The sequence below is a fragment of the Budorcas taxicolor genome, chromosome 14 (genome assembly GCF_023091745.1).
Source record: "Budorcas taxicolor isolate Tak-1 chromosome 14, Takin1.1, whole genome shotgun sequence".
In the NCBI taxonomy this organism is placed as follows: domain Eukaryota; kingdom Metazoa; phylum Chordata; class Mammalia; order Artiodactyla; family Bovidae; genus Budorcas; species Budorcas taxicolor.
This window is the reverse complement of record NC_068923.1, coordinates 17,690,850-17,718,567: the sequence shown is the minus strand read 5'-3', so window position 1 is coordinate 17,718,567 and position 27,718 is coordinate 17,690,850. Positions and strand designations below refer to the sequence as shown.

At 50.8% G+C, this 27,718-nt stretch overlaps 1 protein-coding gene across 1 annotated transcript in view; it reads right to left on the bottom strand.

The window, feature by feature from the left end:
- COL22A1 (collagen type XXII alpha 1 chain) overlaps positions 1-27,718 on the bottom strand; it is a 201,486-nt gene that overhangs the window by 48,531 nt on the left and 125,237 nt on the right. Inside the window, exons 39-43 of the mRNA XM_052651665.1 lie at positions 20,108-20,185; positions 8,235-8,270; positions 7,315-7,368; positions 6,608-6,652; positions 2,354-2,401 (exon numbers count right to left, since the gene is read on the bottom strand). Of these exons, the coding sequence (XP_052507625.1) occupies positions 2,354-2,401; positions 6,608-6,652; positions 7,315-7,368; positions 8,235-8,270; positions 20,108-20,185 (261 nt within the window). The remainder of the gene's footprint in view (positions 1-2,353; positions 2,402-6,607; positions 6,653-7,314; positions 7,369-8,234; positions 8,271-20,107; positions 20,186-27,718) is intronic.

Genomic DNA, 27,718 nt, shown 5'->3' with positions numbered 1-27,718 from the left:
TGGGTGAAACAATATTTATCCTGGGAATCGTCTAATGGAGAGGCCTTGAGGAGGACCTCTCGGGCACAGATCCAACCATGGAAGTTTAGTAAACAGGAACTCTTAGAATACGAAGTTTCTACTCAGGCAGGCTTCCAATGACCAAGAGGCGGCAAATTTTCTGTAATGAAAGATGCCTTCTCAGCAAGAGAGGGTTCCCCCACTAGCCACCTGGACCAGACAGCCCGTCAGGCTTTAACCGACATCAAGATGGCAGTGGGTGATTATAAATTAGGGAGCCAGGACAGTGACTCTGCAGACCCGGGCAGACCCACGAGGGCCAGGCTCTCATCTACAGGGTTTCCAGGCAAGCACAGCTGTGGAAGGCCAGGGAGTGTGAGGTGCTGCCCGGAATGTAGGTGCTCGCATTCTCTCTGCAGCTCCTGGCAGCTACATCCTTTGGCAGGTCAGAAGTATCAATCTGACTAAATATCTGTCTCAATGCTGCAGCTGTAAAGCACACAGCAGTCACTCCTGTTATCTCTGCCTTAAAGACTGGGACCTTTGAGGCTATAATCCTTAAGGGGAGGTGGTGGACAAGAACCGAGGCAAACCCAATGCCTTCCCAGTGGGACAGAATTAGGGGAAAATCACCTAGACTAAAAAGCCTGTACTAAACAGGACTTGAATCAATAGACAGTGATTTCTTGCCATGTCCTGGTTGTGAAAAAAAAAAAAAAAAGAATCTTCCTCTTGTCAGTAAAAACCAAGAAAGATTGCTCCACTCCTCATTTTTAAGTAAAATGTATCATTTTCCATCAAGGCATCTCAATGTGTAGAGAGATGAAAAGCGCCAGGCTTCTGAGGTTTCCTTTTTCCTTTTGCTCTCCTCCCTTGCTCTCATGCAAGAAACAGGTGCTTTCAAATGCCTCCCAAGTGGTTTTTAGAAGATAGGAGATGAGGGAGGGGGCGGTCACACAAAAGGCAGGGCCCGGCTCCACCCAAAGTTCAGACCAAGGCTGAGAACAGAGGCAGCAAATGGTCCCTGACGTGTGTGGCCACAGGACCGCTCTTCCGGAAACATGGATCTTACCCGCCCTGTCCTGCCTGTCCCTCTTCTTCTCCGTTCTAGATCCGACGTCCCTGGCCGAGCTCCCAGGCAGCCAACTCTCCACGCCCTATCTCAACCGAGCTCTCTCAGCTCCTGTCCCCTGCCCCCCAGAGAGAAGGTGCTGTGGTTCTGACGATGAGCTCTGACTGCGCTCGGATCCAGACTCCGCCTGGCCAAGGGCCCAGCAGCTCACTCCACCACTTGGCGCCTGTGCCCTGGACCTGGCACCAGCAGGATCCTCCCCCAACCTGCTGGATTCTGCCCAGGATTGTCTTTTCAGAACCCTAGGACGCAGTCCTGTGTGGGGTCCAAAGTAAGTCTCTGGACTCGTTGAGGAGTGGATTCTACTTCCAGAAAGTTGCTGACCCTCATAGTGACTCAGGTTTCTAACAAACAAAGTGCTAGTCACTAAGTCTTATCTGACTGTTTGTGACCCCATGGACTATAACCCGCCAGGCTCCTCTGTCCATGGGATTCTCCAGGCAAGAATACTGGAGGGGGTTGCCATTCCCTTCTCCAGGGGATCGCCTGGATGCAGGGATCAAACCCGGGTCTGCAGCATTGCAGGCAGATTCTTTACTGTCTGAGCCACCAGCGAGGCCCTATAAAGGGTGACACACATCCCTGGGTAGCCTCAAACCACCAACCTTTCGGTTAATCGCCAGATGTGCTAACTGCACCAGAAACACAGCAGGATAGTCTTAAAATCCCCTGGAGAAGGGAATGGTTAACCACTGCAGTGTTCTTGCCTGGAGAATCCCATGGACAGAGGGGCCTGGCAGGTTGCAGACCATGAGGTTTCAAAGAGTCTGACATGACTGAGCTACTAACAAGCAAAACGAGAACATAAATGGTACCAACCTCACGGAGCGATTGCAGACACGAGAGATGCAGGTGAAGCGTTAACCATAGTACCACCCGGAAGGATTTCCCGTGACAATGGATCTTATTGTCCAATAAGACAGCCACTAGCCACAGGTGGCAAGTAACTACTTAGGATGTAGCTAGTGTGACCAAAGGCAGGCATCTTTTTTTTTTCATTAAATTAAACAAGTTTAAATTCACACATGTGGCCAGTGACTTCTGTGCTGGACAGTGAATTTTAGAGCATTGCTGGCACGGCATGTTCTCAACAAATGTTGTTATAGTTGTTTATACTCTAACGTAGTTGCTCAGACAAAAAAAAAAAAAAAAGACCATATTATTGACACCTCCAGTCTCCCCGTCACAACTCTCAAAACGCATGCACATTTATGTTTTTACCTTCACCAAGAGATTTACGTCCCCTGGAGACAGTACTGAAGAGGGGCCCTGTCAAAGTAAAAATAAATAAATACATACACACGAGCACACACTGCATATTCCATGCTTCTGCAGCGAGTAACCTTCAAAATGTGACTGTAACAGGTGACATGTCTACACAGGACACAAAGAGCCTGGTCTACGCCCCACACTTGGGAACCACAGGCAGACTCTTCTGAGCAGTCCTAACTAACATCAGACTTTCTGGTCCGGTCTTCTTGGCCCTTTCTCTCTCCTCCTGGCCCCTCCTCCCTCTTCCATCACCACCAGCAGGTCCTATGGGTACTGTGGAAGACAAAGGGGGCGGGTTGTCCTTTACTCCAGGAGGGTAATAGCTGCCGCTACCTGTCATTCACAACCTAGCATGAATCTAAAGTAATTCCTTCAGCTCCCCCAGGTGAAATAGCATTTTAAGCCTCATTCGTCTTTATGAGTTGGAAGTCTCTAACTTCAGGAAGGAGAGTTCAGAAATCAGGAGTAATTACAAAGCCCCTGAAGGCGTGAAGGAGTCTGCAGGTCACTGAGTTCACACTCAAACCCATGGTGAGTTGGGAAGGGACATATTATGACTGTGGCTGGCCCAGAGCCCAAGTGGAGTGGAGGCTGGGTTCACCCTGGGGTGCAAGGGACATGAAGCTGGGAAGGAAAATGGAAATGCAGAGGCAGACGCTGAAGGGACGAGGGATTCTCAGGTAAGGACTGGACACTGGTGTGCTGCTCTGCAAACTTCTGCACGTTGCAGTGGACAAGGAGTGCCAGAGAGCCCACAGTCCAGAGGGAAGGTGGCAGGCTTCCTCCAGAATGTGGGAAGCCTGGGACCACTATTAGACTTGTGGTGGCTGGTTCCTTCTGACTGAGTCCAGGTTTATCCAGTCTAGCCTGTTACAGAGACAATTTCCTGGCTTCCCCACTTTCCCTGACTCCATGGGGTTTCTGCCACATCCTGTGGCTGCAGACAGTGGCAGAGGCATTGTGTAAGTTTGCATAGGATAACCTTGGCACTGGCTGGGTGTACGTCATGCTTCCTAAGCTGAAATGCTCAAGTATTCAATCACTGCCCTGGGTTGCAAGAGGACACCACCTGAGAGAGACTGGGGTCGGAATGAGTCAGAGTCGGAGGTTCTGAAGGGGCCCCTCACCTACAGGGAAAGCTTGCCTAGGCTGCATCTGCTGGACAAAGCCTAGAACACCCTTAGTGATTGGAGACCGACCCTGGGGAGGAAGGCCAATCTGTGCCACATGCTAATTGAGTAAAACTTTAAAAGGGGAGAGGGGTTTTATTTTGACATTGCATGTTTTCCCGGGCAAATTAATAACGCAAGATTCATACTGTCCAAAATGGGATTTTTTTTTTCTTTTACAAATTGGGAGATTTTTATGCTGCTGGCCTTGTATTCTTGGGGCTATTTTTCCGCTGTCATTTGAGCCCTCTGTAGAGTTGGAGCTCTATGAGCACGGCTGGGCATCAGTTAGAAGAGAAGAAGGGGTGGATTTCCCATCTAGGTACAGTGTGCCCTGGGGGATAATTTAATTAATACCCGATTGTGACCCATTTCTGTGGGCCTCCTTAGAGAGGTCTGAACACACAGGAGCAAGGCCGGTGCGGGGGCAGTGGCCAGTCTGTTGTTGACGGGTGGGAATTGCTGGGGTGAAGAGAGAGAGTCTGTGCCCTGCCCAGGCCGTCATTACCTCCTGGGAACCAACCACCTGCTGCCAGGACGCTGGCTGGCTGGTCACAGAGACGTCAGCTACACAGCCACTGATGATGGGCTGACGTGGAGGTGAGTAAGAATCACTTCCTGACGGGCTAGCTCTAGTTGCTACTCACACCCGAGAGCTCCCTGTGGGATCAGGCTGAGGCTAGATTCCGGCTGAACCCACAGCTTTGATCGCCTCTTCCCCCACCATGCCCTGTTTTCTTCAATCTTAACAGGTTTCACCTTAATCAATCATTGGGCACAAGAATCTCCACCAAAGGCTCTGCTTCTAGAGCACCCAAGGGTGGACAGGGGGCTCCTGCTACAGGGATTCTAGGGGTGCAGCCCTGGGAAAACCCCGCCCTGGGCCCACTGTCCACCCTCGGGGGCTGGTGACCGCAGGAGAGGCTTTGGTTGTCCCAACCCTGAACATTCCCAAGACAGGTCTGGCCCGGCTGCTCTGGAGAGATGGCTACTAAATCCTTGGAATGCCCTGCCTGATAAGAGTGCCTTTGTTTACCCAGGGCCTTGAGCCATGCAGTTAACAGTGTCCTCCAGGGTGGGGGCCTGGGGCCAGTCTGACCTCTGGGTTTACCCAGGGCCTTGGGCCATGCAGTTAACAGTGTCCTCTAGGGTCGGGGCCTGGGGCCAGTCTGACCTCTGGGAGGGCGGGAGACAGTGGAGTAACCAAGACCACCCAGGGAGGCACGCCTGGTCTGGGTGAGCGTCCCTCGATGGCAACACCCGCTGAATTTCAGACCACTCAGGGTCACCCCCATGGACTCGGATTACACACAACTTCTGGGAGAGCCGAGTGTGGGGAGGGGACACGTGGAGGCCTCAGCCTCGTGTCTCGGGGGCTCCTTCCCTGGGATAAACGATCATCCTGAGTGTAATAGCTCTCCCGAGCTCTGGGAGCCCTTCTGGTGAGTCACTGAACCTGAGGGGAGTCCTGGGGACCCCTGAGAACGTGACTGGTCTGATTATCGAGACCAGAGACCCTGACAGTGACTCAGCAGTACCCGGGACCACGTAGGGGGAGGGCGTTCTGTGAACTTAAAGATAGTAAAGAGAGACCGATGCTCTCTGTCTCTGCCGGAAACCAGCTGAGACACGTCAAGGTGAGCCCATCCTGTCCACTGGACTCTGCGGACGCACTTCTCTCTGCAGAGGTGTCAAGGTCTGGATTTGGCAGAGGTCATCTGAACCCCTTCAGCCTTTGGCCTGAACCTTACTCTTCCACCCACTTCACCAGGGCCTGGCACTTGGGTACCAGGTTGGATTCTGTGAGCTTTATTTGGCTGCTGCAAATCTGACTCCATGGAGGAGGAGGAACATATGAATAAGTACCCCCAACCTCCAGCGAGACTTTTCCCTCACCCTTCTGGCGGGTCTTAGTGAAGTTTCAGGACCCTTCTAGGAGACCAGGATGCCCGTCCAGGTGTCTGCTGTTCCCAGCAGCCTGGACAAGGCAGAGACAGACGCTCACGCCCTTAGGGGCACCTCCAGGTCTTGGGTCTTTGCCTGACTGACACTTGCAGCAGGCTGGGCTCACAGAGCAGACAGACGGCCATCCTGAGGGCGAGCCTCTGCCCAGGGAGTTCCCTGGCTTCTGAAACCAGTCTCGAGGCCTGGGACTCCCCAGTCGTGGCTGCCACTGTCTCTTCCTTTTCGGGCAGCAGGTTTCAAAGGGCTGATTTCTCCTGTATCTTCCCAGAGGCTTCCCGCCCACCCAGACCCGCTCATCCTCACTGCTCCTTCCCTGGAGGGCCCACTGGTAGCCTGGTTAGCTGGCTAAGCCTTTGGAGCATCTCTGGCATTGGTAACTTAATCTGGGGGCTGGGCTCCCAGAGGGGATTCACTGCACAAGAGGGAAGTCTGCCAGAGCCAAGAGCATGGCCATGCTGCCCGGGACCAGGTGCTCAGGACTGTCTCGTCCTGCACAAGCTCCTGTAGCTCTCCTTACGAGAGAAGAAAGGAAGCTTCTACTCTAACAGGGGGGAAACCAGAAGGAACCGACATTACTGAGAAAAAGGGCAAGACACAGGCCAGTGAGGAACTAGCCATGGACAAGAAGTGGCTCCTGTCCATTTGCTCACCTCCAGGTCCCCATCCATCCCTTTCTGTACTGCTCCAAGTCCTGGGGGTATCAGGGACTCCCTGCCTCTGGCGCTCAGGTGAGCTGGCCCAAAGAGAGGCACACGGGGAAACCGGGCGGGGGGCACTGCTCCCTCCCAGCCTCTGGCCAGGCTTCCTGGCAGTGGCTGTGAACCCACAATTTCCACTCCCATCTGGTAGCCTTGTCCCCACCGTTCCCGCTTTCTCTTGGCTCTGAAGATGGGCGCAAGGTAGTACTGGCTTCCCTCTGTGTTTATCTCTGGGCATCACAGCCACCTCTGATTAGTTCCCTCCGCCCACAGCTCTGTATAAAGCCCCTTCTTAAAGCTTCTTGAGCCATCCGAGTTGCTGGCTGAACCTCTGATGGTCAAGATTCATCCAGAACAGTTAGATGACATACTGGTTTGCCAGGAGGCCCTCTTTCTCCTGGATTTCCTGGTACACCCTAAAAGAAGAAAGAAAGAAAAACTTTAATTCTGCTAAGCACATAATACTGATCCACTCTGCCCACTCTCTCCCTCAACCTCTCTCTCTGCCAAGTGCAACTCAGGAGAAAACAGATCACCCGATCGTGAAGACTGGCACGAACAAAAACTCACGGCTTCCAACCTCAGCTGAAGACCCAGAGCTTCTCAGGATATATCAACCTGGGCAAATGTTCAGAACAGTAAGCCACCCCTCTCAGAACTCCTTTCCAAAACACAAAATTGAAACTGTGTACATGTGTGTGCACATGTGGACACACACTCACACATCTGATCTTCAACTCCGGCCATCTTTTTCCAAACCCAGGCAGAAGGACCAACTTTGAACCAGAGGAGGGCAAAACAGCAGGAGGTGTTGTGTGGGATATACCCAGGAACTCACATGGTTCTGACAGCATCACACAGAAGCAAAAGAAGTGCAAGCACACAACACACACTTAGAGGCCACCGTGGACAGAGGGGCCAAACACTCAACATGCTCCTGGGGGAGCGGGCAGGGCTCGGTGCAGAAAACAGCTCCTCCAGCGGTTTCCTGGTCATGGAGGCCGGGGCGGGGCGGGGGGGGGGGGGGTGCGGCGGGGGATCAGTGGGGACACAAGCCACACCCCTTGCCTTTACTTACATCCTGGCCAGCTGGTCCCTGGGGGCCGGGAAACCCAGGTGGGCCTCGAGATCCCTGAAGAAAAAGAAGACATCCCCCGACACTTAAAAACCAAGGGCCCCCTTGCCTAGGTTGGTTCTCCTTGTCCAACCGCCTGGTGCTCTGAGCAATCAGATGGGATGGAGGTATGTGAGAGCAGCCAAGGCTTGAGGAGTGGCTGTCTTCAACACACAGAGAGAATGCTCTGGAAAACCTTCCCCATGATGCTCACTGCCCAGGCCCCCTTCGCAGGCCCCCTTCCTACTCCTGCAGTGAGACGGGCCTGAGCTCACCCCGGGTGCAGGGTTGATTACCAGCCTCAGGGGGCCCGCTGGCTGGACAGACTGTGAGAGGCCCAGTGCAGAGCCCAGCACTCGGGTGACTGTTAGCTATTTTTTATTGGAAAGTCGTTGCCATCCTGCTGACAATTTCTAAGTGGTATCAGGAGTCGGCCCAAATCATCTTTCAATTATGGATCTCACTTCCTGCAGGAATCAATCTTTCTAGACCTTCCCGCCCGCCTCACAGATGAAGAGAGCACCCTCACTGGCTCCTGGCTCTGCGGCTGGGGGCAGTGAAGCTGGGATTCAAAATTACTTCCTCTGGCAACATGATGACATGCGTGAAACCACAGCCGTCCGTCCAGAGGGAAGCAGAGGTGGCAAAAAGCAAAGGCAGTGCCAGCCTGCCCAGCTGTCACTGGAGCTCAGGGCACTGGACAGCCTACCTCCCGACTCCACCGTCCCGCAGGTGAGCGCCTGTATCTCGGAGAGTCTTCACTGTATAACGTTAAAGATTTTTTTTAAACTACTGTCTTTGCTGACCCCTCCAACTTCAAATGGCTTTGATTAGTGCATCATTTCTCCATCAAGACACAGCCCTGTATTTAAGTCATACTGTACCGGAGGACCTTTCTCTCCTGGTGGTCCAGAGGGGCCCTAAGAAACAAACAAACAAGTAAGTAAGCAAACTGGAAGTGAAACGTCTGTTTAAATGTGCTGTGGTGTTTATCTCTAAGGCTGGGTCCTTAAGGAAAAGCTAACGCCCTCCCATCTGTTTTTAAGGAAAAGCTTTTTAGTGTTGTATCAGGGTATAATTGATTAACAGTGTTGTGGTAGTTTCAGGTGGACAGCAAAGGGACTCAGCCATACATATACACGTATCCATTCTCCCCCAAACTCCCCTCCCAGGCGGGCTGTCACAGAGCCTTGAGCAGAGCCCCCTGTGCTATCCAGTAGGTCCTTGCTGACCATCTATTTTAAATACAGCAGAGTGTACATGCCCACCCCAAACTCAAGCTGCCCCTCCCTCCCATCGCTTCCCCCAGGCCACCGGAAGTCTGTGAGTCTGTTTTGTTCCGTAAGTTCAATTGCATCCTTCCTTTTCAGATCCCACGTATAAAGGGCATCACGTGCTCTGTCCCCTTCTCCGCCTGGCTTCCTTCACTCACGGTGGCCATCTCTGGGCCCACCCATGCTGCCGCAGATGGCAATGCCATTCTTTTTCATGGCTTCCTGCATCTGTAAGGCACAGTGCCACCCCCCTCTCTCATGCGCCCACTATCGCTGTGTGTGGGGATCCCCCTGGAACCTCCTCCACCTGCCCTGCACTGGTGCTGCCCCATCCTGGCACCCAGCGGGTGTCTGACGCCTAGCCCATCTCCAGCCCTGGTGCGGAGTGGACCCCGCCTTTCAGCACTCTTGTGCTGCACGCCCTGCTTGCTTGGGCGGGGTGGGCAGGGGGAGGGGCACGTCTAGACTCCCCAGAGTGGGCTGCATGGCTGATGCTGCAGCGGTACCCCTTCCCTCACATGCATGCACACATACAGACACACACACACACACACCACGGTCTGCCATCCCACACGTGTGAGCAGCCTACAACCTGGCTTCCCGAGCTGAACCGAAGATGCGCGCCCTGCCTGAGGCACTAGTGTCAAGTGTCAGGCCTCGAATGAGCAGCACTGGCCCTGGGCCCCAAGCCTTCACATCCACAGAGGAGACGCCACCCTGCCCTCCTGCCTGGACAAGTTCTCCTTGCCACACGTGGGTTCCCAGCGTAGATGTCGACACCCCTGGACGTCTCCCAGGCTTCTCCCAGGGGGCTCGTTAGAACCAGTCCCCAGCCCCCAGGTCACCCCGTCTAGGATGGATGGCCTGGTACTGTCATTGCTTCCGGGCCCATCTGCCCTCTCTCCTCTGCCCTGGGGGCACTCAGCACACACTCTCCAGGACTCAGCACCACCCTGGGAATAGCCAGACACAGTAGAGCACAGCACACGGCATGCTGCTAAAATTAAAATTTTATGGTATGAGAACTTGAAAATCAAGTGTTATCATCCTCATCGTTGATGATCAAACAAAGGCTGGAAGAGACAAGGAGACAGCCCACGCCACACTGTGAGTCCCTCCCCAAGTGCGGGGAGTCCCACCACCCGCTCTCGGCCCCGGGCACCTGTGTGTCCCCACACCGCGACTCAGTCCCCAGGTGCGTGGAGCCCCACCACCCGCTCTCGGCCCCGGGCACCTGTGTGTCCCCACACGCGACTCAGTCCCCAGGTGCGCGGAGCCCCACCACCCGCTCTCGGCCCCAGGCACCTGTGTGTCCCCACACCGCGAGCCACTCCCCAGGTGCGCGGAGCCCCACCACCCGCTCTCGGCCCCGGGCACCTGTGTGTCCCCACACCGCGACTCAGTTCCCAGGTGCGCGGAGCCCCACCACCCGCTGTCGGCGCCGGGTACCTGTGTGTCCCCACACCACAAGTCACTCTCCAGATGCGCGAAGCCCCACCACCCGCTCTCAGTCCTGGGCACCTGTGTATCCCTGAAGCGGCGCCCAGGAGAACCTCCGAGATACCCAAAGAGGGAGAAGAGCCTTTACACAAAGGCACAGGTCCCAGACAGCACCACAGACCAGGTAACCTAAAAGCCTGCCCATTAAACACGTCCCAGAAATTCCTGATAAGATAAAATAAGCATCATTTTCAGTGTAGAGTTGAGCACTAAACTAGTGGAAACTTTCAGAGGACTAAGTCAAGCAGGTAAGAAGACAGTGGGCTCTGGGCTTCCCTGGTGGTCCACTGGGCAAGAATCCGCCTCGCAATGCGGGGGTCGGTGGGGGCGCTCAGCAGTGGGACTCTGCAATTCCATGGACTTTGGGAGCCTATGGAGCCCCAGAGGGCGCCTCTGTCCATGGAATTTTCCAGACAAGAATACTGGAGTGGGTTGCCATTTCCTGCTCTAGTACTTTACTCATATCAACCTAAAAACTCCCCTCAAGAAACACAAACAGCCCTTTCAACCCTCACAGAAGATTTCTTTAAGAGCAATACGTGAAATAATTTCCTTATTGCGCTCTGCAAATATTTACCGAGAGCCTCACATACACCAGGCGTGGCAGCCAGGGAACACGGGTTCAATCCCTGGTCTGGGAAGATTCCACAGGCCACAGTGCAGCTAAGCCTGTGTGCACAACTCCCAAGCCTCTGCTCTGGAGCCCTGGAGCCTCAGCTACTGAAGCCCAGGCATGTTGAGTCCATATTCTGCAACAAGGGAAGCTACCGAAAGGGGGCTGCCCAAGCGCCGCAATCAGGGTGTATCCCCCACTCTCTGCAACTAGAGAAAGCCCTTGTGCAGCAATGAAGATCCAGTGCAGCTAAACATAAATAAGTAATTTTTTTTTTTAAGAGGAGACAATGGACTCAGAATCCCACGCAGAATCTCCCCGACTCACAGATCACTTCCCCCTCCATGAGCTTTCAGGCTCTCGTCAAGCTGAAGGTCAATGGCACCCGGGGACCAATATACACACATCCAAATTTCATTCCTACCACAGTAGCTCCTTATTGAGGCTGTATACTTACTCCTCAAGGAAAGGGCTTAAGGACAGTTTATAACTGGCCTGGGGAATGCTGCCAGATTTTAGAGGCACTTTTTGTTTCTAAATTGAACTCCAAGATGCACCTCAAGCATTTGGCTTGTTCATCAGACTAAGCGTTGGATTCCTCTCATCTGTCATTTAATAGAACATCCACATGTGAAGGATGGAATTGGTTGTCAAAAAGGTCTTCATTTCAAATCTTAGTTCCATCAATTATTAATTGTTTGAGCTTGAGCACATTACTTTGTTTTTCTGAGCTTCAGCTTCCTTATTTATAACACAAAGCTGGGTGATCACCTTGGCTCCTATGATCAGAAGCAGAAGATCCTCTAACTAGAGAACAGGACCGGTGCCTGGCCCATAACAGGCATTCCCACAGCTATCTTGCTTCTATACTTTTAAGAAATAGAGGAGTGTGCTATGGAGGAGCGATTGTGTAACAGCTTCCCAGTGTCAGTCTGAAATCTGAAGCCTAAACACGTGTTCCACCATAACGACCCTATTTCTGAGATCACACCCTCTGATGGGTTTGTTCAAGAGTCACTTTACGCAACACACATATTTTGGCCTTTGATACCGTGTTCCACTTAAAAGGAACTACGACTCCTTGGAGAAATGACTGATCCCAGATCTGGACAAGGAATATATTCAAATCTGGAACATTCTATCATTCCAAATGGGATCAGGGAAACTACCAACCAGCATCTCTTACATCTGCATTGGCAGGCAGGTTCTTTACTACTGTGGCTCAGCTGGTAAAGAATCTGCCTGCAATGTGGGAGACCTGGCTTCGATCCCTGGCTTGGGAGACCCCTTGGAGAAGGGAAAGGCTACCCACTCCAGTACTCTGGCCTGCAGAATTCCATGGACTGTATAGTCCATGGGATCACAAAGAGTTGGACACAACTGAGCAACTTTCACTTTCACGTTTTCTTTACCACTAGCGCTACCTGGGAAGCCTAAAGACTGCTAGGCCACCTGTGTCAAAAGCACTTAGGGTCAACCCGAAGAGGCTCCTATTTGCATAAAATAAGACAATCTGGACAGCAAAAGGAAGAATATCTGCCATACATTAAAACAAACTTAATGTGTTTAACTCTGAGTTTAAAATTATTAATAAAAAACCAAAAACACCTCATTGATCATCTTTGCGAGATACCAAGGAACCAAGTACCAGGGAACCAATTGTGCTCAAACTACCGCACAATTGCGCTCATCTCACACGCTAGTAAAGTTATGCTCAAAATTCTCCAAGCCAGGCTTCAGCAATATGTGAACCATGAACTTCCAGATGTTCAAGCTGATTTTAGAAAAGGCAGAGGAACCAGAGATCAAATTGCCAACATCCGCTGGATCATGGAAAAAACAAGAGAGTTCCAGAAAAACATCTATTTCTGCTTTATTGACTATGCCAAAGCCTTTGACTGTGTGGATCACAATAAACTGTGGACAATTCTGAAAGAGATGGGAATACCAGACCACTTGACCTGCCTTGTGAGAAACCTGTATGCAGGTCAGGAAGCAACAGTTAGAACTGGACATGGAACAACATCTGGTTCCAAATAGGAAAAGGAGTACATCAAGGCTGTATATTGTCATCCTGCTTATTTAACTTCTATGCAGAGTACATCATGAAACGCTGGGCTGGAAGAAGCACAAGCTGGAATCAAGATTGTCGGGAGAAATATCAATCACCTCAGATATGCAGATGACGCCACCCTTATGACAGAAAGGGAAGAGGAACTCAAAAGCCTCTTGATGAAAGTGAAAGAGGAGAGTGAAAAAGTTGGCTTAAAGCTCAACATTCAGAAAACGAAGATCATGGCATCTGGTCCCATCACTTCATGGCAAATAGATGGGGAAACAGTGGAAACAGTGTCAGACTTTATATTTGGGGGCTCCAAAATCACTGCAGATGGTGACTGCAGCCATGAAATTAAAAGACGTTTACTCCTTGGAAGGAAAGTTATGACCAACCTAGATAGCATATTCAAAAGCAGAGACATTACTTTGCCAACTAAGGTCCGTCTAGTCAAGGCTATGGTTTTTCCAGTGCTCATGTGTGGATGTGAGAGTTGGACTGTGAAAAAAGCTGAGCACCGAAGAATTGATGCTTTTGAAATGTGGTGTTGGAGAAGACTCTTGAGAGTCCCTTGGGCAGCAAGGAGATCCAACCAGTCCATTCTGAAGGAGATCAGCCCTGGGATTTCTTTGGAAGGAATGATGCTAAAGCTGAAACTCCAGTACTTTGGCCACCTCATGCGAAGAGTTGACTCATTGGAAAAGACTCTGATGTTGGGAGGGATTGGGGGCAGGAGGAGAAGGGGACGACCGAGGATGAGATGGCTGGATGGCATCACGGACTCGATGGACGTGAGTCTGAGTGAACTCCGGGAGTTGGTGATGGACAGGGAGGCCTGGCGTGCTGCGATTCATGGGGTCGCAAAGAGTCAGACACGACTGAGTGACTGAACTTAACTGAGGGAATCGAGTTGTTATTTGAAAATAATTTATAGGAAAACATAATCGGCCTTCCACAAGAAGGGCTCGACTGGGTATCCAAATTATAAATGAGGGAACACCTCTCCATACAGAAGGACTGGAGCTAATACATAAAAGAACTGATTAAACTGAAAGAGCACCAATTTGCAAGCCTTGATGTGCTAACTGATCTAAGGCTTGGACATCAAAGGCTGTGAACGTCAAGACAAGACACCGCCAGACGTCAGATACCTCCTGCTGGAAGGACACACAGCCTGTGAAGTCTTGTCAGAAAGATCAAACCTGAATTTGCTCCAGCCTTGAGGCCCAAGTATGGGTGTACAGGAAACATGGGGACCAGGAAGCCATGAGCTATTCTGTGAGCAGAGTTCAGACTGTGGGAAGCTCCATAAGACCAAACAATACATCTTGTTTCATCAATTTAAAAAATATCTAAACTTGAAATTTGATCCCCTCTACCTTGCTCCTCCTCCCATAGATATCTACCTAAAGACACAGCACATTTTATTCTCCATCACCTTTCATCTGAAGGGCTCATGGGTACCCGGCTACATGCTGGGCTCCCGGGGCAGGTTCAAACACTTGCTTTCCCTTTCATCAGCAGCTTGAGCCAGGTCCACTGTCTGAACCTCTCCAAGCCTGCGTTTCCTCATCTATAAGCTGGACACAATCACAGCTCAGGCTCCCAGGACCACTGAGAAGACTGTGGAAGGCGATGCATTGAGAAGCTGTGCCCGGGAGCCTTGCCCATTTGTGTAAGTGCTCAGTATGCCTTAGGAACTATTATAGGAACCACAAAAAGCCGTGTTGAGTTTAGAAAGGAGCATTTTCAATTGGAAACGAGAGTAGAAATTTATTTAAAACCTTTTTTTCTTCCAACAACAGAGGAGTCCCCCTGAGACTTCAATCGAAAAGCCAAGATAAGGATATTTGGGATACTCAGCTCCTGGTTATGCAAGGGGCCCTGGGGCCTGGGTTTCCCAGGTGGCACTAGTGGTAAAAAACCCACCTGCCAACGCAGGAGACGTAAGAGATGTGGGTTCAATCCCTGGCTCAGGAAGATCCCCTGGAGGAGGGCATGGCAACTGACTCCAGTCATTCTTGCCTGGAGAATCCCATGGAGCCTGGGGGGCTACAGTCCATAGGGTCACAAAGAGTCGGACACAACTGAAGCGACATAGCACATTCACTGGGGTCCGGGGCGGTGCACAGCTCCTCCTCTGAAACCCAGGGGACCTCGCGCTGTGCACAGAACAGGATGAGAGCACTGGGAGTGAATGAAGCTGCAGCGCCTGACCTAAGTCCCTGGGGTGACTGCCGAAGGATGCCTGGGGTCCCCAAGTAGCAGCTGGGCGAGATGGGGCTACCTGTCTGCACACACTCCTTTAGAAGGGCAGCAGGCCAGCCTGATCTGGGGATAGCACGAGCTGTGGTATGGTTCTTAGAACCAAAGGAACTGGGCTAAACCAGGAGACAAGGCATATGAACAGAAACAGCACCGAGACTCGCAAGTCAGTAGTTCAGAAGCAGGGAAGTGTGTGAGACGACCTGGGCACAAAGGAAAGTGTGTCCTCGGTCACTCAGTCGTGTCTGACTCTCTGCAACACCATGGACTATAGCCTGCCAGGCTCCTCTGTCCATGGGATTTCCCAAGCAATGATACTGGAGTGGGTTGCAGTGCCCTCCTCCAGGGGATCTTCCCAGCCCAAGGATCAAACCCGCATCTTCTGAGACACTGCCTGCCTTGGCGGGTGGATTCTTTGCTTTTGAACTGTGATGTTGGAGACGACTCTTGAGAGTCCCTTGGACTGCAAGGAGATCCAACCAGTCCATTCTGAAGGAGATAAACCCTGGGATTTCTTTGGAAGGAATGATGCTAAAGCTGAAGCTCCAGTACTTTGGCCACCTCATGCGAAGAGTTGACTCATTGGAAAAGACTCTGATGTTGGGAGGGATTGGGGGCAGGAGGAGAAGGGGACGACCAAGGATGAGATGGCTGAGTGGCATCACTGACTCAATGGACGTGAGTCTGGGTGAACTCCGGGAGATGGTGATGGACAGGGAGGCCTGGCGTGCTGCGATTCATTGGGTTGCAAAGAGTCGGACACGACTGCGCGACTGAACTGAACTGAACTGAGCACCGCCTGGCAAGTCTGGCACAAGGAAGGACTATGTAAACGTGAACTCCTGCTTTACTGCTGCCCTGGCTTGGAGAGCAGCTAAGGGCATCTGCTCGGAGCTAGAACGCTGGGGTCCAATCCTAGCTCCCCGACGTCCTAACTATGACTTCAGGCAACTGTCACATCTCTTACGTGGATTCCCTCATTCGTAAAATGAAAGAGAGAACAGGATCTGCTTGGCAGGGTGGCTGGGAGGACTGGGTGAGAGGATACCCATGAGATAAGTGAGGGGATGGATGTGGGTATCTTGCTCAGAGCTGGACACGGCAAGTGGGCAGGCCATGTGAGCTGTGGTCATGAGCGCTCCAGCTTTTAGTGGCTTTCATTTCCATTCTTGTTCTATTACTCCCTGGAAGAGCAGGGAGTGGGAAGAAGAACAGCTCCACTCAGCAAACCTGACAGATGCTTCCCCACATCATCAGTGCCATTCTTCCTCTCTCCCGCAGTCTGTAGGTCTGTAAAGGGCTGTGAGCTCATTTTCTTTGTATGTGAACCCTCAGTGTCTGCGCAAAGTCAGAACAAGTGACTCCAGAGAGGGAACGCTGAAGACAGAAAGGAGAGGCGATTCCAGGCAATGGAGGCTGAGAAAGACGTTAGGGGAGGAGTTGTGTGGCATTTAAAGGTTCAAGGCAAGCTTCTAGGTGTTACTACCAACATGACCGAGCTGTAACCCTCCCTATACCCTTGATCTAGAAACTACTGCTCAGGCCGGGGTCCTGGGGTGCTGCTGGGGGAGCCCCGCCCTCGCTGACCTCAGGCTCAGAGGCTCAGTGAAGTTCAACAGCACTTTGATCTGCCCTCAGGCCTAACTGGGTCATTTTCAAGCTTATCATACCCCGCTAAGGAAGATCACAGGCAACCTTAAGATAAAAGGGATGTTTTGTTACTGTCTTGAAGGGAGAAGTTGAAACGCCAAACAATTGCCTCTCCATCCACTCCCCTGCCCAGCGATGCGCAGAGCTTGGCAGAGAAAGCCTCGGGCTCCCTTCCAGGGAGGATAAGCGCTGCTCCTGGATGCCCAAGCCTTGGAGCACAGAGCCACAGGAAGAGGGACCAGAGGAATCCCTTAATGTGAGGAGGTGATGGAAATGAGCAATCCCACCCACGCTGGGGAAGCCGCGGGCCAGCTGAAGCAGAGGAAGAGAGCTGGCTTCGGAGGACTGGAAGCAATGGTCCTGGCCCTGGACTAGCTGTGTGACACCAGCCAAGTCTCCTCACTTCTGAGCCCCAGACGGTTTACCTGGAGAAACTGAAGGAGCAGACACCTTCAGTACGAGTGTGACCACTCACTGGTGTCTGACTCTGCGACCCCTTGGACTGTAGCCCACCAGGCTCCTCTGTCCGTGGGATTTCCCAGGCAGGAAACCTGGAGCAGGTTGCCATTTCCTCCTCCAGGGGATCTTCCCAACCCAGCGACTGAACCTGCGTCATCCTGCATTGCAGGATTCTTTACCACCGAGCCACCTGGGAAGCCCTAGACACCTTCAGTGACCCTCTCCAGCACCTCTAGGCACACACCCACCTGGCAGGTTCTGGGTGAGGTGCCTGCCCTGAGGCATCTGTAGCCATGAGGGGATGCTTAGCCCGAGTTCCAGTCCCCCCACTACCCGCGCACCCCGGAGCAGCCCTCACTGACTCCCACCAGGAGTCGACCCTGGCTGTGCCCCAACCTTTGTAGAACACCTCTGCAGCTGCACCAGCATCTCCAGGGCCTTGCCAGGGGACGATGCCACTCCCCAAGGGGTGATTTCTGAGATAACTTCCCCCAATAAACCCACAGCCCTTGAATTCTGATCTCGGGAGATGCTAATGCAGAAGCCCAGCCTTCAGCAAAGGATAAACCAGCTTTCACAGCACAGAGGCCTGAGGACATGGACGCTCAGGACCCAGCCCCAGACACAGACCACTCAGCCCATGGCAGGGGGCTGCCGAGCCCGGGGGCGTGAGGGGTGTACTCACACCCTGTCATCAGCCCCGCTCCACCTCCACACCCCCCTGAACCCTCATACAGACGGCCAGGCCATCAGGAAGGAGCCCGGGCCAGCGGCCAAAGACAGGATTTATGGAAGCTCCATAAGGTCTCACCCACCACGGAAGCTTTTAATCAGTGGAAGTGGAGGAAGGACCCTGAGCGGTTGACTCGTGGCCTCTCGGCTGGAGGCAGCCAATTACCTTTCAGGTGGAATCACTTGGGTGGGGACGTATTTCAGGGGCTATTTCATGGCTCTGAGGTGGGAGGTGGGGCGACAAGCGTCCCCCTCTGCTGCCTGGCTTTCTGATTAAGGTTTTCCTACGGTGACTCCCTGGGGAGTGGACGGGACGTGCAGAGGCCCGTGAAATGACGGAGGGACCACTCCAGATCACAGTTTCTCTTCTAAGCAGCTAACGCCTGCAGGACTCAGAATCCTGACTCCGGCAGAGAAGGCCCCATTAAAAGCAGGATTTCTGAAACAAAGAGAAAGCCTGAAACCTGCTGCGTTTCTTCACTACATATTGTTTCTTCCAGTTACCAACAGATTGTAAAAGACAGCCAAAGACAAAAGATAAAGCTGATGCAATAGAGGGTTTTTTTTTTCATCAGAAATTTTAGCAGAGAAATTAAGAAAAACAGATTAAAACTGGACATTTCCGAGAGGATACCACCTGCCTTCTCCCTGTTTTCCAGGGACCTTTAGGAAGACACAAGGGCGCTGGTCTTCCCGCCTTGAAGGCAGCCCCGCTGCTGGGAGGGGAGTGGCAGCGAGCTGGTCATTTCTGGGAGGAGGAGAATACAGACGAGGGTCCCCGGGGGAATTTCAGGGAGAGAGTGAGAGGACTAAGAGCACACCGGGGCAAGGGCAGGGGCTTACTTAACAAGCGGTGCTGTGGGTAACCACGCTTCCCAGCTGGCTCAGTGGTTAAGAACCCACCCGCCAATGCAGGGGAAGCAGGAGACAAGGGTTCCACCCCTGGGTCGGGAAGATAAGCCTGCAGAAGGAAATAGCAGCCTGCACCAGTATTCCCGCCTGGGAAATCCAGGGAAAGCCCACGGGGTGGCAGAGTCGAACCCGACTTCGTGACTGAGCACACGTTGTAATACACTGGACTTCCTCTCAAATTCCTTAGAGACAAGGGAGGCACGCTGCCACTTTGTTTCTTGAATGAGAAACCAAGCAGAGACCAGGTCATGCGTTGCTCCAGTTTATATTCAGAGTACGTTTAATGGGAGTAAAGTCTGATTGTGCTTCTGGGTTAAGATAATGACGACGACAACGTCATCAATGATACATGGGCAGTTTGGATTCTATGAGCTTTAGCAGCCATATCAGAAAACCACTGAGTATTGGAGCTTCCTAGTAGACGGATGTGAATTAGCCACCAAAACCACCAATCCGAAGACCACTTCATAGGACTTTATTTTGGAGATAAAGACCTTTCCTGGGGGCTTCCCTGGTGTCTCAGTGGTAAAGAATCTGCCTGCCAATGCGGGAGACACAGGTTCAGTCTCTGATCTGGGAAGATCCCACACGTCCCACAGTAACTAACCCCACGGCCCACAACCGCTGAGCCTGTGCTCTAGAGCCTGGGAGTCGCAAGTACCAAACCTGCTGCCACATCTACCAAAGGCCACATGCCCTACAGCCTGTGTGCTCTGCACCCAGAGACGCCGCTGCAGTGAAGCCTGAGCAGCCCCCACTTGCTGGAACTAGAGAAAAGCCCTCGTGGCGATGAGACTCAGCAAACCCAGAAATAAATAAATAAAATAAAATTATTAAAAAAAGAAAAAACCTTTCCTGATTATACTGATGTCCTCAGCGATATATTAATTGGAGAGGGATAATGAACTCACCTTTGCCGGAAAGAGCATGAAGGCAAGTCACTCCTCCAAGACCATGCCCCTCCCCCAACCAGCTCAGGCTCACTGGCTTCCACTCAGTTTTGGCCAAGTTTGGATAGTGAGTCCTTTGCCCCTCCCTTTTCTTTTTTTAATGAGCTTTGTTCTCTCACTCCTCTTTGAAAGGACACGTCTTGGTCTCCCCAGAGGCCTTATTCCCATAAGAAATACACCAGGTTACAGTAACAGCATCAGCCACAGTGGACAGGCCTACAACCTGACCGACCCAGGGATCAGTGACCCCCCACCAGATCAGCCCGGAAGGCAGCAGCCCTGCCGTCGTAGCAGGCCCCGGCCGTGTGTGCTGGAGCAAGGAGGTGCCGGGTGAATAAAGACTCACCGGAGGGCCGGCAACCGCCATGCCTGGCTCTCCATGGTTGCCAGGAGAGCCGGGGATCCCAGGCGCACCACGGTCCCCCTGAAAAGAGAAAACAACACAGTCAAGACGTCAGCTCTGGGCAGGAGAGAGCAAAGGTGCAAGGCAACTCTGTTCCTCCCACTGTCTGGACCATATCCTCCAGCCAGCATCTCTCCCAGCACCCCACTCTGCACGCCCCCTCGAGTTCATCCAAGCTGCCCCTCATCCCACTCAGTCCAACACGCCTGGACCACAGTCACCAACTGTGACCACCCACCTTTCAGCAGTGACCCGTGCCCCAACATTGCCCATGGCTCCAGATGTGATTATAACCATATGACCCCCACCACAGGTGACCACAATTTCAAGTTTTACTGTGCTTTTTCCACGATTCTCCTGCCACCATCCCAAACTCACCCCAGAGTTGACCACATATCCACATTTCAACCCAATCCCCACATCATCAATAAATGAATTCATCATTTTGCCAATAACATGTACCAAGTACCTATATTTTGTGAGTCACTTTCCCAGGGGTTGCCAGGGGCAAGAATGACTGAGATACATTCTCTGCCTTCAAGCATGGTGGTTAATAGAGTGTAGGTTTAAGTTCTGGTTTCAACACTTGGTAACTGCTAGCTTCAGAGGGCAACAATTTCCTTCCTTTACAAAGGCCAGGGTATACGAGGAGCTGCCGGGCCAGCAGAGGCTGTTTGTTCGGAGATCATGAGAACAGAGTGCCTGGCATGGCAGTCAACGCACTTCAGCTGCTGCGGTTGTTGCCGGTCTCAGGTGCCCATCATTCTGGACTTTGATCGGATGAGAAAAAGGAGAAGGAAAGGAAGACAGGGGAGGAATCCCATTTGCTACTTTCTACAGAAGGACACTGAGATGGTCACACCTTTGTATCTACAATTCCAAAATTCTCGACCTCTGAAAACAAGTGTTTACCCTAACTCATCAGGCAGCAAAAGCTGACTTGTACTGACTTGAAGGCTAATTACAATCTTTAGACATCCCCCTTTTCATGGATATTTACACATTTCTATGGCATCGTTATTGGAGAAGGCAATGGCACCCCACTCCAGTGCTCTTGCCTGGAAAATCCCATGGACGGAGGAGCCTGGTAGCCTGCAATCCATAGGGTTGCGAAGAGTTGGACACGACTGAGTGACTTCACTTTCACTTTTCACTTTCATGCATTGGAGAAGGAAATGGCAACACACCCCAGTGTTCTTGCCTGGAGAATCCCAGGGACGGGGGAGCCTGGTGGGCTGCCATCTATGGGGTCGCACAGAGTCGGACACAACTGAAGCGACTTAGCAGCAGCAGCAGCATGGCATCATTATAATTTTGACGAGGAATTTTGGCCCACACACCACAGTAAATGCTATTTTCATCACTTATAAATTACTAATTTTCTAAATTCCAAAATTAACTCAATCCAAAGCACACAGGACCCAAACAATTTTGCATAAGAGACTGTACCCCTATATTAGGTCAGCAGATGGTAGCCAAGCCTAATACTGAAATGGGAGGTGACCCTATTCAAGCCACTCACCATCTCCAGGGTGAGTTAATTTGTATGGCAAATGGAAGGAGCCTTAGGAGGTCATCATGAAGATCCAGTTAGATAATGTGCAACAAATTTATTTCAGGTAGAACCTGACATTGCTAGGCAACACTGCTTTATCAAGGCTTATGTTTTAAATGAAAATCCTATTAATAACTGGCTTACCCTGCAACCACCATCTGAATTTGAAAACTTTACATCTGGACCTTTCAGAAAAATAATGCTTCAAGATGATTTGTCTCTCCTGCAGTGTGACTGTTGCTTGGGCGAGTTTGTAAGTTATATATTCATTCAACAAATGTTGGTTGTTTATTTACAGCAAACTGCAATCTGGCTCCACGACCAAAGATGACTCATTCAGGGGCCCTGCCCATTTCCAATGCTCTGTGCTAAATTCAGGAAAGAGATCGGAACAGGCTTGCGAAGTTCTCAGGAAAGAGGTGAACCACAGTCTAAATGCTCCCTAAACTCTGGTAACACTGTCTCTGTCCCTCCTCCCCCCAGGCCCACAGTGGCCACGTGTCCTAAGGACCACAGCCTCCCTCTGGCCCACCCTTGCCTCTGCAAACAGTCCCCGAGAAATCCTCTTCAGAGCCCCAGATGGTGCATCCTGTTTCTTTAGAATAAAATGATGTGGCTGATTCTGGGACTGCCAGAAAAGCTGATTTGTGTGCAGGGGGAAGGCGGGGAGGGGAGGAAGTCAAGAAATAAGGCGAAGGTGGAAAAAAGTGCACTGAACTGAGAGAGATATGATCAGTGCCGGGTCCCTGACCAGCACACTGGACGGTGAGAGGACGAGGCAGAGGCGTTCACACTGCCCCCAAGTGACCGCAAGTCCAGTCTCAGGACTGAAACCGAGTCCCCCTTAAAACCACATTCCCCTGCGGCTTCACGACTAACCTCTCTATCCAAAACTTTATTCCTGCTCTTACCCTGCCCCTGTTCCCCCCAGGAGAGAAGAGGATCAAACAAAAAGGTGAGGGGGACTGAAACTGGGCAGGACCCTGCAGGATCTTCCTGGGTATAACTCCCTCCACGTCCTGTCCTCGCTTCTTGTCTGGCCTTCCCCAAGTCCCAAAGAGCAGACTCAAGCAGTTACTAATTAGGGAAGAGAGGGGCAGCAAAAACAGAAAAACGGAAACAGAAGCAAAGAACAGCAACAAAGGAAACGCAGTCAAGCAAGAAAAGTAATGATGACCTAAACGGTGGTTGAGCAGTGGGACAGAGTCGCAGGACTCCTAGTTTCTCCTGAAGGGACGTACATAAAAACCTGCCATGCACTTTTGAGATGTCATGCAGAAACCAAGATCCCCTCGCATTAGAGGATGCTGACCAGCATGTGGATACCAGACTGGTTGGAACTAGAAGGTTGATGATTAAGATTTCCAAACGTCACCCTATTACCTCACCACCAACCGGTTAGAAAGATGTCCACCAACTGATCACACACCCTATGACCCTCATCTAAATGTTGCTCTTCAACCCTGTCTGAAAGCTGCCACGGCTTCGAGTCTCACTTGCCTCCCCGTTCTCTTAGCTCCAGGCATCAGACACTACTGTCCTTCACCCCGTGGCAGCAGGCTGGCTTGGCTGTGCATCAGGCAAGAGGACTCAAGTTCGGTTTGGTCACAGAACAATGTCAACCTGGTCCTGTGACCTTGGGTGACTCCCATAACCTCTCTGGCACCCTTAAGACCCTCATCAATGAGGAAACAAAAGAACATTTTACCAAATTCCCACATACCTACTGCAGACTCATTTACAAGGTAAGAGACTGTATAACATGGAGTGTTAAAAGGTGTATATTATATTTTATCAGCCAAGTTCAGTTCAGCCGCTCAGTCGTGTCTCACTCCTTGCGACCCCATGAGCGGAAGCACACCAGGCCTCCCTGTCCATCACCAACTCCCGGCGTCCACCCAAACCCATGCCCATTGAGTCGGTGATGCCATCCAACCATCTCATCCTCTGCTGTCCCCTTCTCCTCCTGCCCTCAATCTTTCCCAACATCAGGGTCTTTTCAAATGAGTCAGCTCCTCACATCGGGTGGCCAAAGTATTAGAGTTTCAGCTTCAACATCAGTTGTTCCAATGAACACCCAGGACTGATCTCCTTTAGAATGGATTGGTTGGATCTCCTTGCAGTCCAAGGGACTCTCAAGAGTCTTCTCCAACACCACAGTTCAAAAGCATCAATTCTTCAGCGCTCAGCCTTCTTTATAGTCCAACTCTCACATCCATACATGACCACTGCAAAAACCATAGCCTTGACTAGACGGACCTTTGCTGGCAAAGTAATGTCTCTACTTTTTAATGCTGTCTAGGTTGGTCCCAGTCCAGTGTTCTTGCCTGGAGAATTCTAGGGGTGGGGGAACCTGGTGGGCTGCCATCTCTGGGGTCGCACAGAGTCGGACACAACTGAAGCAACTTAGCAGCAGCAGCAGCAGACGGTTGGTCATAACTTTCCTTCCAAGGAGTAAGCGTCTTTTAATTTCATGGCTGCAGTCACCATCTGCAGTGATTTTGGAGCCCAGAAAAATAAAGTCAGCCACTGTTTCCACTGTTTCTCCATCTATTTGCCATGAAGTAATGGGACCGGATACCATGATCTTAGTTTTCTGAATGTTGAGCTTTAAGCCAACTTTTTCACTTTTTCACTCTCCTCTTTCGCTTTCATCAAGAGGCTCTTTAGTTCTTCTTCACTTTCTGCCATAAGGGTGGTGTCATCCACATATCTCAGGTTTTTGATATTTCTCCCGGCAATCTTGATTCCAGCTTGTGCTTCTTCCAGCCCAGTGTTTCTCATGATGTACTCTGCATAGAAGTTAAATAAGCAGGATGACAATATACAGCCTTGATGTACTCCTTTTCCTATCTCGAACCAGTCTGTTGTTCCATGTCCAGTTCTAACTGTTGCTTCCTGACCTGCATACAGGTTTCTCAAGAGGCAGGTCAGGTGGTCTGGTATTCCCATCTCTTTCAGAATTGTCCACAGTTTATTGTAATCCACACAGTCAGAGGCTTTGGCATAGTCAATAAAGCAGAAATAGATGTTCTTCTGGAACTCTCTTGCTTTTTCCATGATCCAGCGGATGTTGGCAATTTGATCTCTGATTCCTCTGCCTTTTCTAAAACCAGCTTGAACAACTGGAAGTTCATAGTTCACGTATTGCTGAAGCCTGGCTTGGAGAATTTTGAGCAATACTTTACTAGCATGTGAGATGAGTGCAATTGTGTGGTAGTTTGAGCACTCTTTGGCATTGACTTTCTTTGGGATTGGAATGAAAACTGACCTTTTCCAGTCCTGTGGCCACTGCTGAGTTTTCCAAATTTGCTGGCATATTGAGTGCAGCACTTTCACAGCATCATCTTTCAGGATTTGAAAGAGCTCAACTGGAATGCCATCACCTCCACTAGCTTTGTTAGAAGTTAGTTACCCAAGTTAGAAGCCAAGTTAGAAGACAAAAAATAAACTAAGCACTATACATATTAGAAAAATCCATATTCTTTTGCACCCCAGTTTCTCCTTTAAAATAGTTAATATAGGGACTTCCCTTGTGGTCCAGTGGTTAAGAATCTGCCTGCCAATGCAGGGGACACGGTTTCCATCCCTGGTTCCGGCAGATTCTGCATGGAGAAGGCAATGGCACCCCACTCCAGTACTCTTGCCTGGAAAATCCCATGGACGGAGGAGCCTGGTAGGCTGCAGTCCATGAGGTCACTGAGGGTCAGACAAGACTGAGCGACTTCACTTTCACTTTTCACTTTCATGCATTGGAGAAGGAAATGGCAGCCCACTCCAGTGTTCTTGCCTGGAGAATCCCAGGATGGGGGAGCCTGGCGGGCTGCCATCTCTGGGGTCACACAGAGTCGGACACGACTGAAGCGACTTAGCAGCAGCAGCAGCAGCAGCAGGGCAACTGAGCCAGTGAAGCACAGCTCCTGGGCCCGTGCACTGGGAGCCTGTGCTCTTCAGTAAGAGAAGCCCCTGCAGTGAGAAGCCCGCACAGCACAGCTAGAGAGTAGTCCCCACTCACTGCAACTAGAGAAAACCCGAGTGCAGCAAGGAAGACCCAGCACAGCCAAAAATAAACAAAAACAAACAAAAAAAGAGAAAGTTAACGTGGATCTCCTTTGAACTTTGTCTTAGCCTGCCTCCTTTCTTCTTCCCGAGGCTATATTTTATGCACAGCACAAAACCTTAACAGCTGCAAGCTAAACCACACCCATGTTGCAGTTTGTGTTCTTCTAAATAACTGTTCACACTCCTGCTTCCTGAACCAGCTGATCCTCACATGCTGGTCTTCTTTCATCCAGGTTCTAAGCTTCCAAATACTTCAGTTCAGTTCAGTTGCTCAGTCATGTCTGACTCTCTGTGACCCCATGGACTGCAGCACTCCAGGCTTCCCTGTCCATCACCAACTCCCAGGGCTTACTCACTCATGTCCATTGAGTTGGTGATGCCATCCAGCCACCTCATCCTCTACTGTCCCCTTCTCCTTCTGCCTTCAATCTTTCCCAGCATCATGGTCTTTTCAAATGAGTCAGTTCTTTGCATCAGGTGGCCCAAGTATTGGAGTTTCAGCTGCAACATCAATGCTTTCAATGAATATTCAGGACTGATTTCCTTAGGATGGACTGGTTGGATCTCCTTGCAGTCCAAAGGACTCTCAAGAGTCTTTTCCAATACCACAGTTCAAAAGCATCAATTCTTAGGTGCTCAGCTTTCTTTATAGTCCAACTCTCATATCTATACATGACTACTGGAAAAACCAAGCCTTGATTAGATGGACTTTTGTTGGCAAAGTAATGTCTCTGCTTTTTAATATGCTGCCTAGCTTGGTCACAGCTTTTCTTCCAAGGAGCAAGCATCGTTTAATTTCATGTCTGCAGTCACCATCTGCAGTGATTTTGGAGCCCCCCAAAATAAAGTCTCTCATGGTTTCCTTTATTTCCAAATACTTACCCACCAATTAAAACTCAGCCCAATCATTTCATTTCTATAAACCCCCCTCTGCCTGCCCACCTCTCAGCCTTCAGAAGACATTTGAATGTATCTTCATTAACACACCACCCTCCCATTGTGTCTGACCCTCTGACTTTTATGTAAGTATCTTAAGAGAATAAATTATCCATTGATTTATTAATCCATTAGTTCAACAAATATTTGTCAAATACCTAAATGGAGTCAGACCCTATGTCAGGCACAGTATCTACACAGTTCTGCATCCACAGTGCCTAGAGTTAGGCCTGGACAGCCCTTTAACAGCAAATTCCTGAATGCCTGAATAAGTGAATCTATCATCACTTGCATTTTGTCAGGTACTAAATTTTGCTGTTGACCAAAATCAACTTTTTGCTCAGGAGGGAACATGATGAATGACCTCTGGCAGCCGTGCCAAGAATCTGAGTCACAATTGATCTCTGCTGCAGGAGCACAGGCCTGGCTCCATTTGTATGTTTATGGCCCTCTGTGATGCCAACACTTCCCTGAAGCAACAGCTTAATGGACTGAAACTCAGAGAAAATGGCTCCAAGAAAAGAGCCGAAGACCTTAAAGCTCAGACAGAATAAGCAAGAAGGTTCCTGATTAGATGAAAAGGGGCATGTGAGCTCTAATCTATAATAGTGACTGTGTTATCTGCTTTGGTTGCAAGACACTCTGAGCCAGTTCAACAGTGTTTAGGGAGGAAAATGTGTGAGGTTGTGGAAGGAGGAGGTCATTTATTGGAAAACTATGTGCTGTGAGATAACTTATCCACAGGAGCCCGTTGGGGGTTAACTACGTTTTACTCCTTCATACAGAAAAGGAACAGAGTCTCAGAAACAACAAGCCCCTTGCCCTTATGTCATAGATCTTGGGCTTCCTATGTGGCATCAGTGGTAAAGACCCCGCCTGCCAAGGCGAGAGACATAAGAGATGTGAGTTCGCTCCCTGGGATGGGAAGATACCCTGGAAGAGGGCGTGGCAACCCACTCTAGTATTCATGCTTGGAGAAAACCATGGACAGAGGAGCCTGG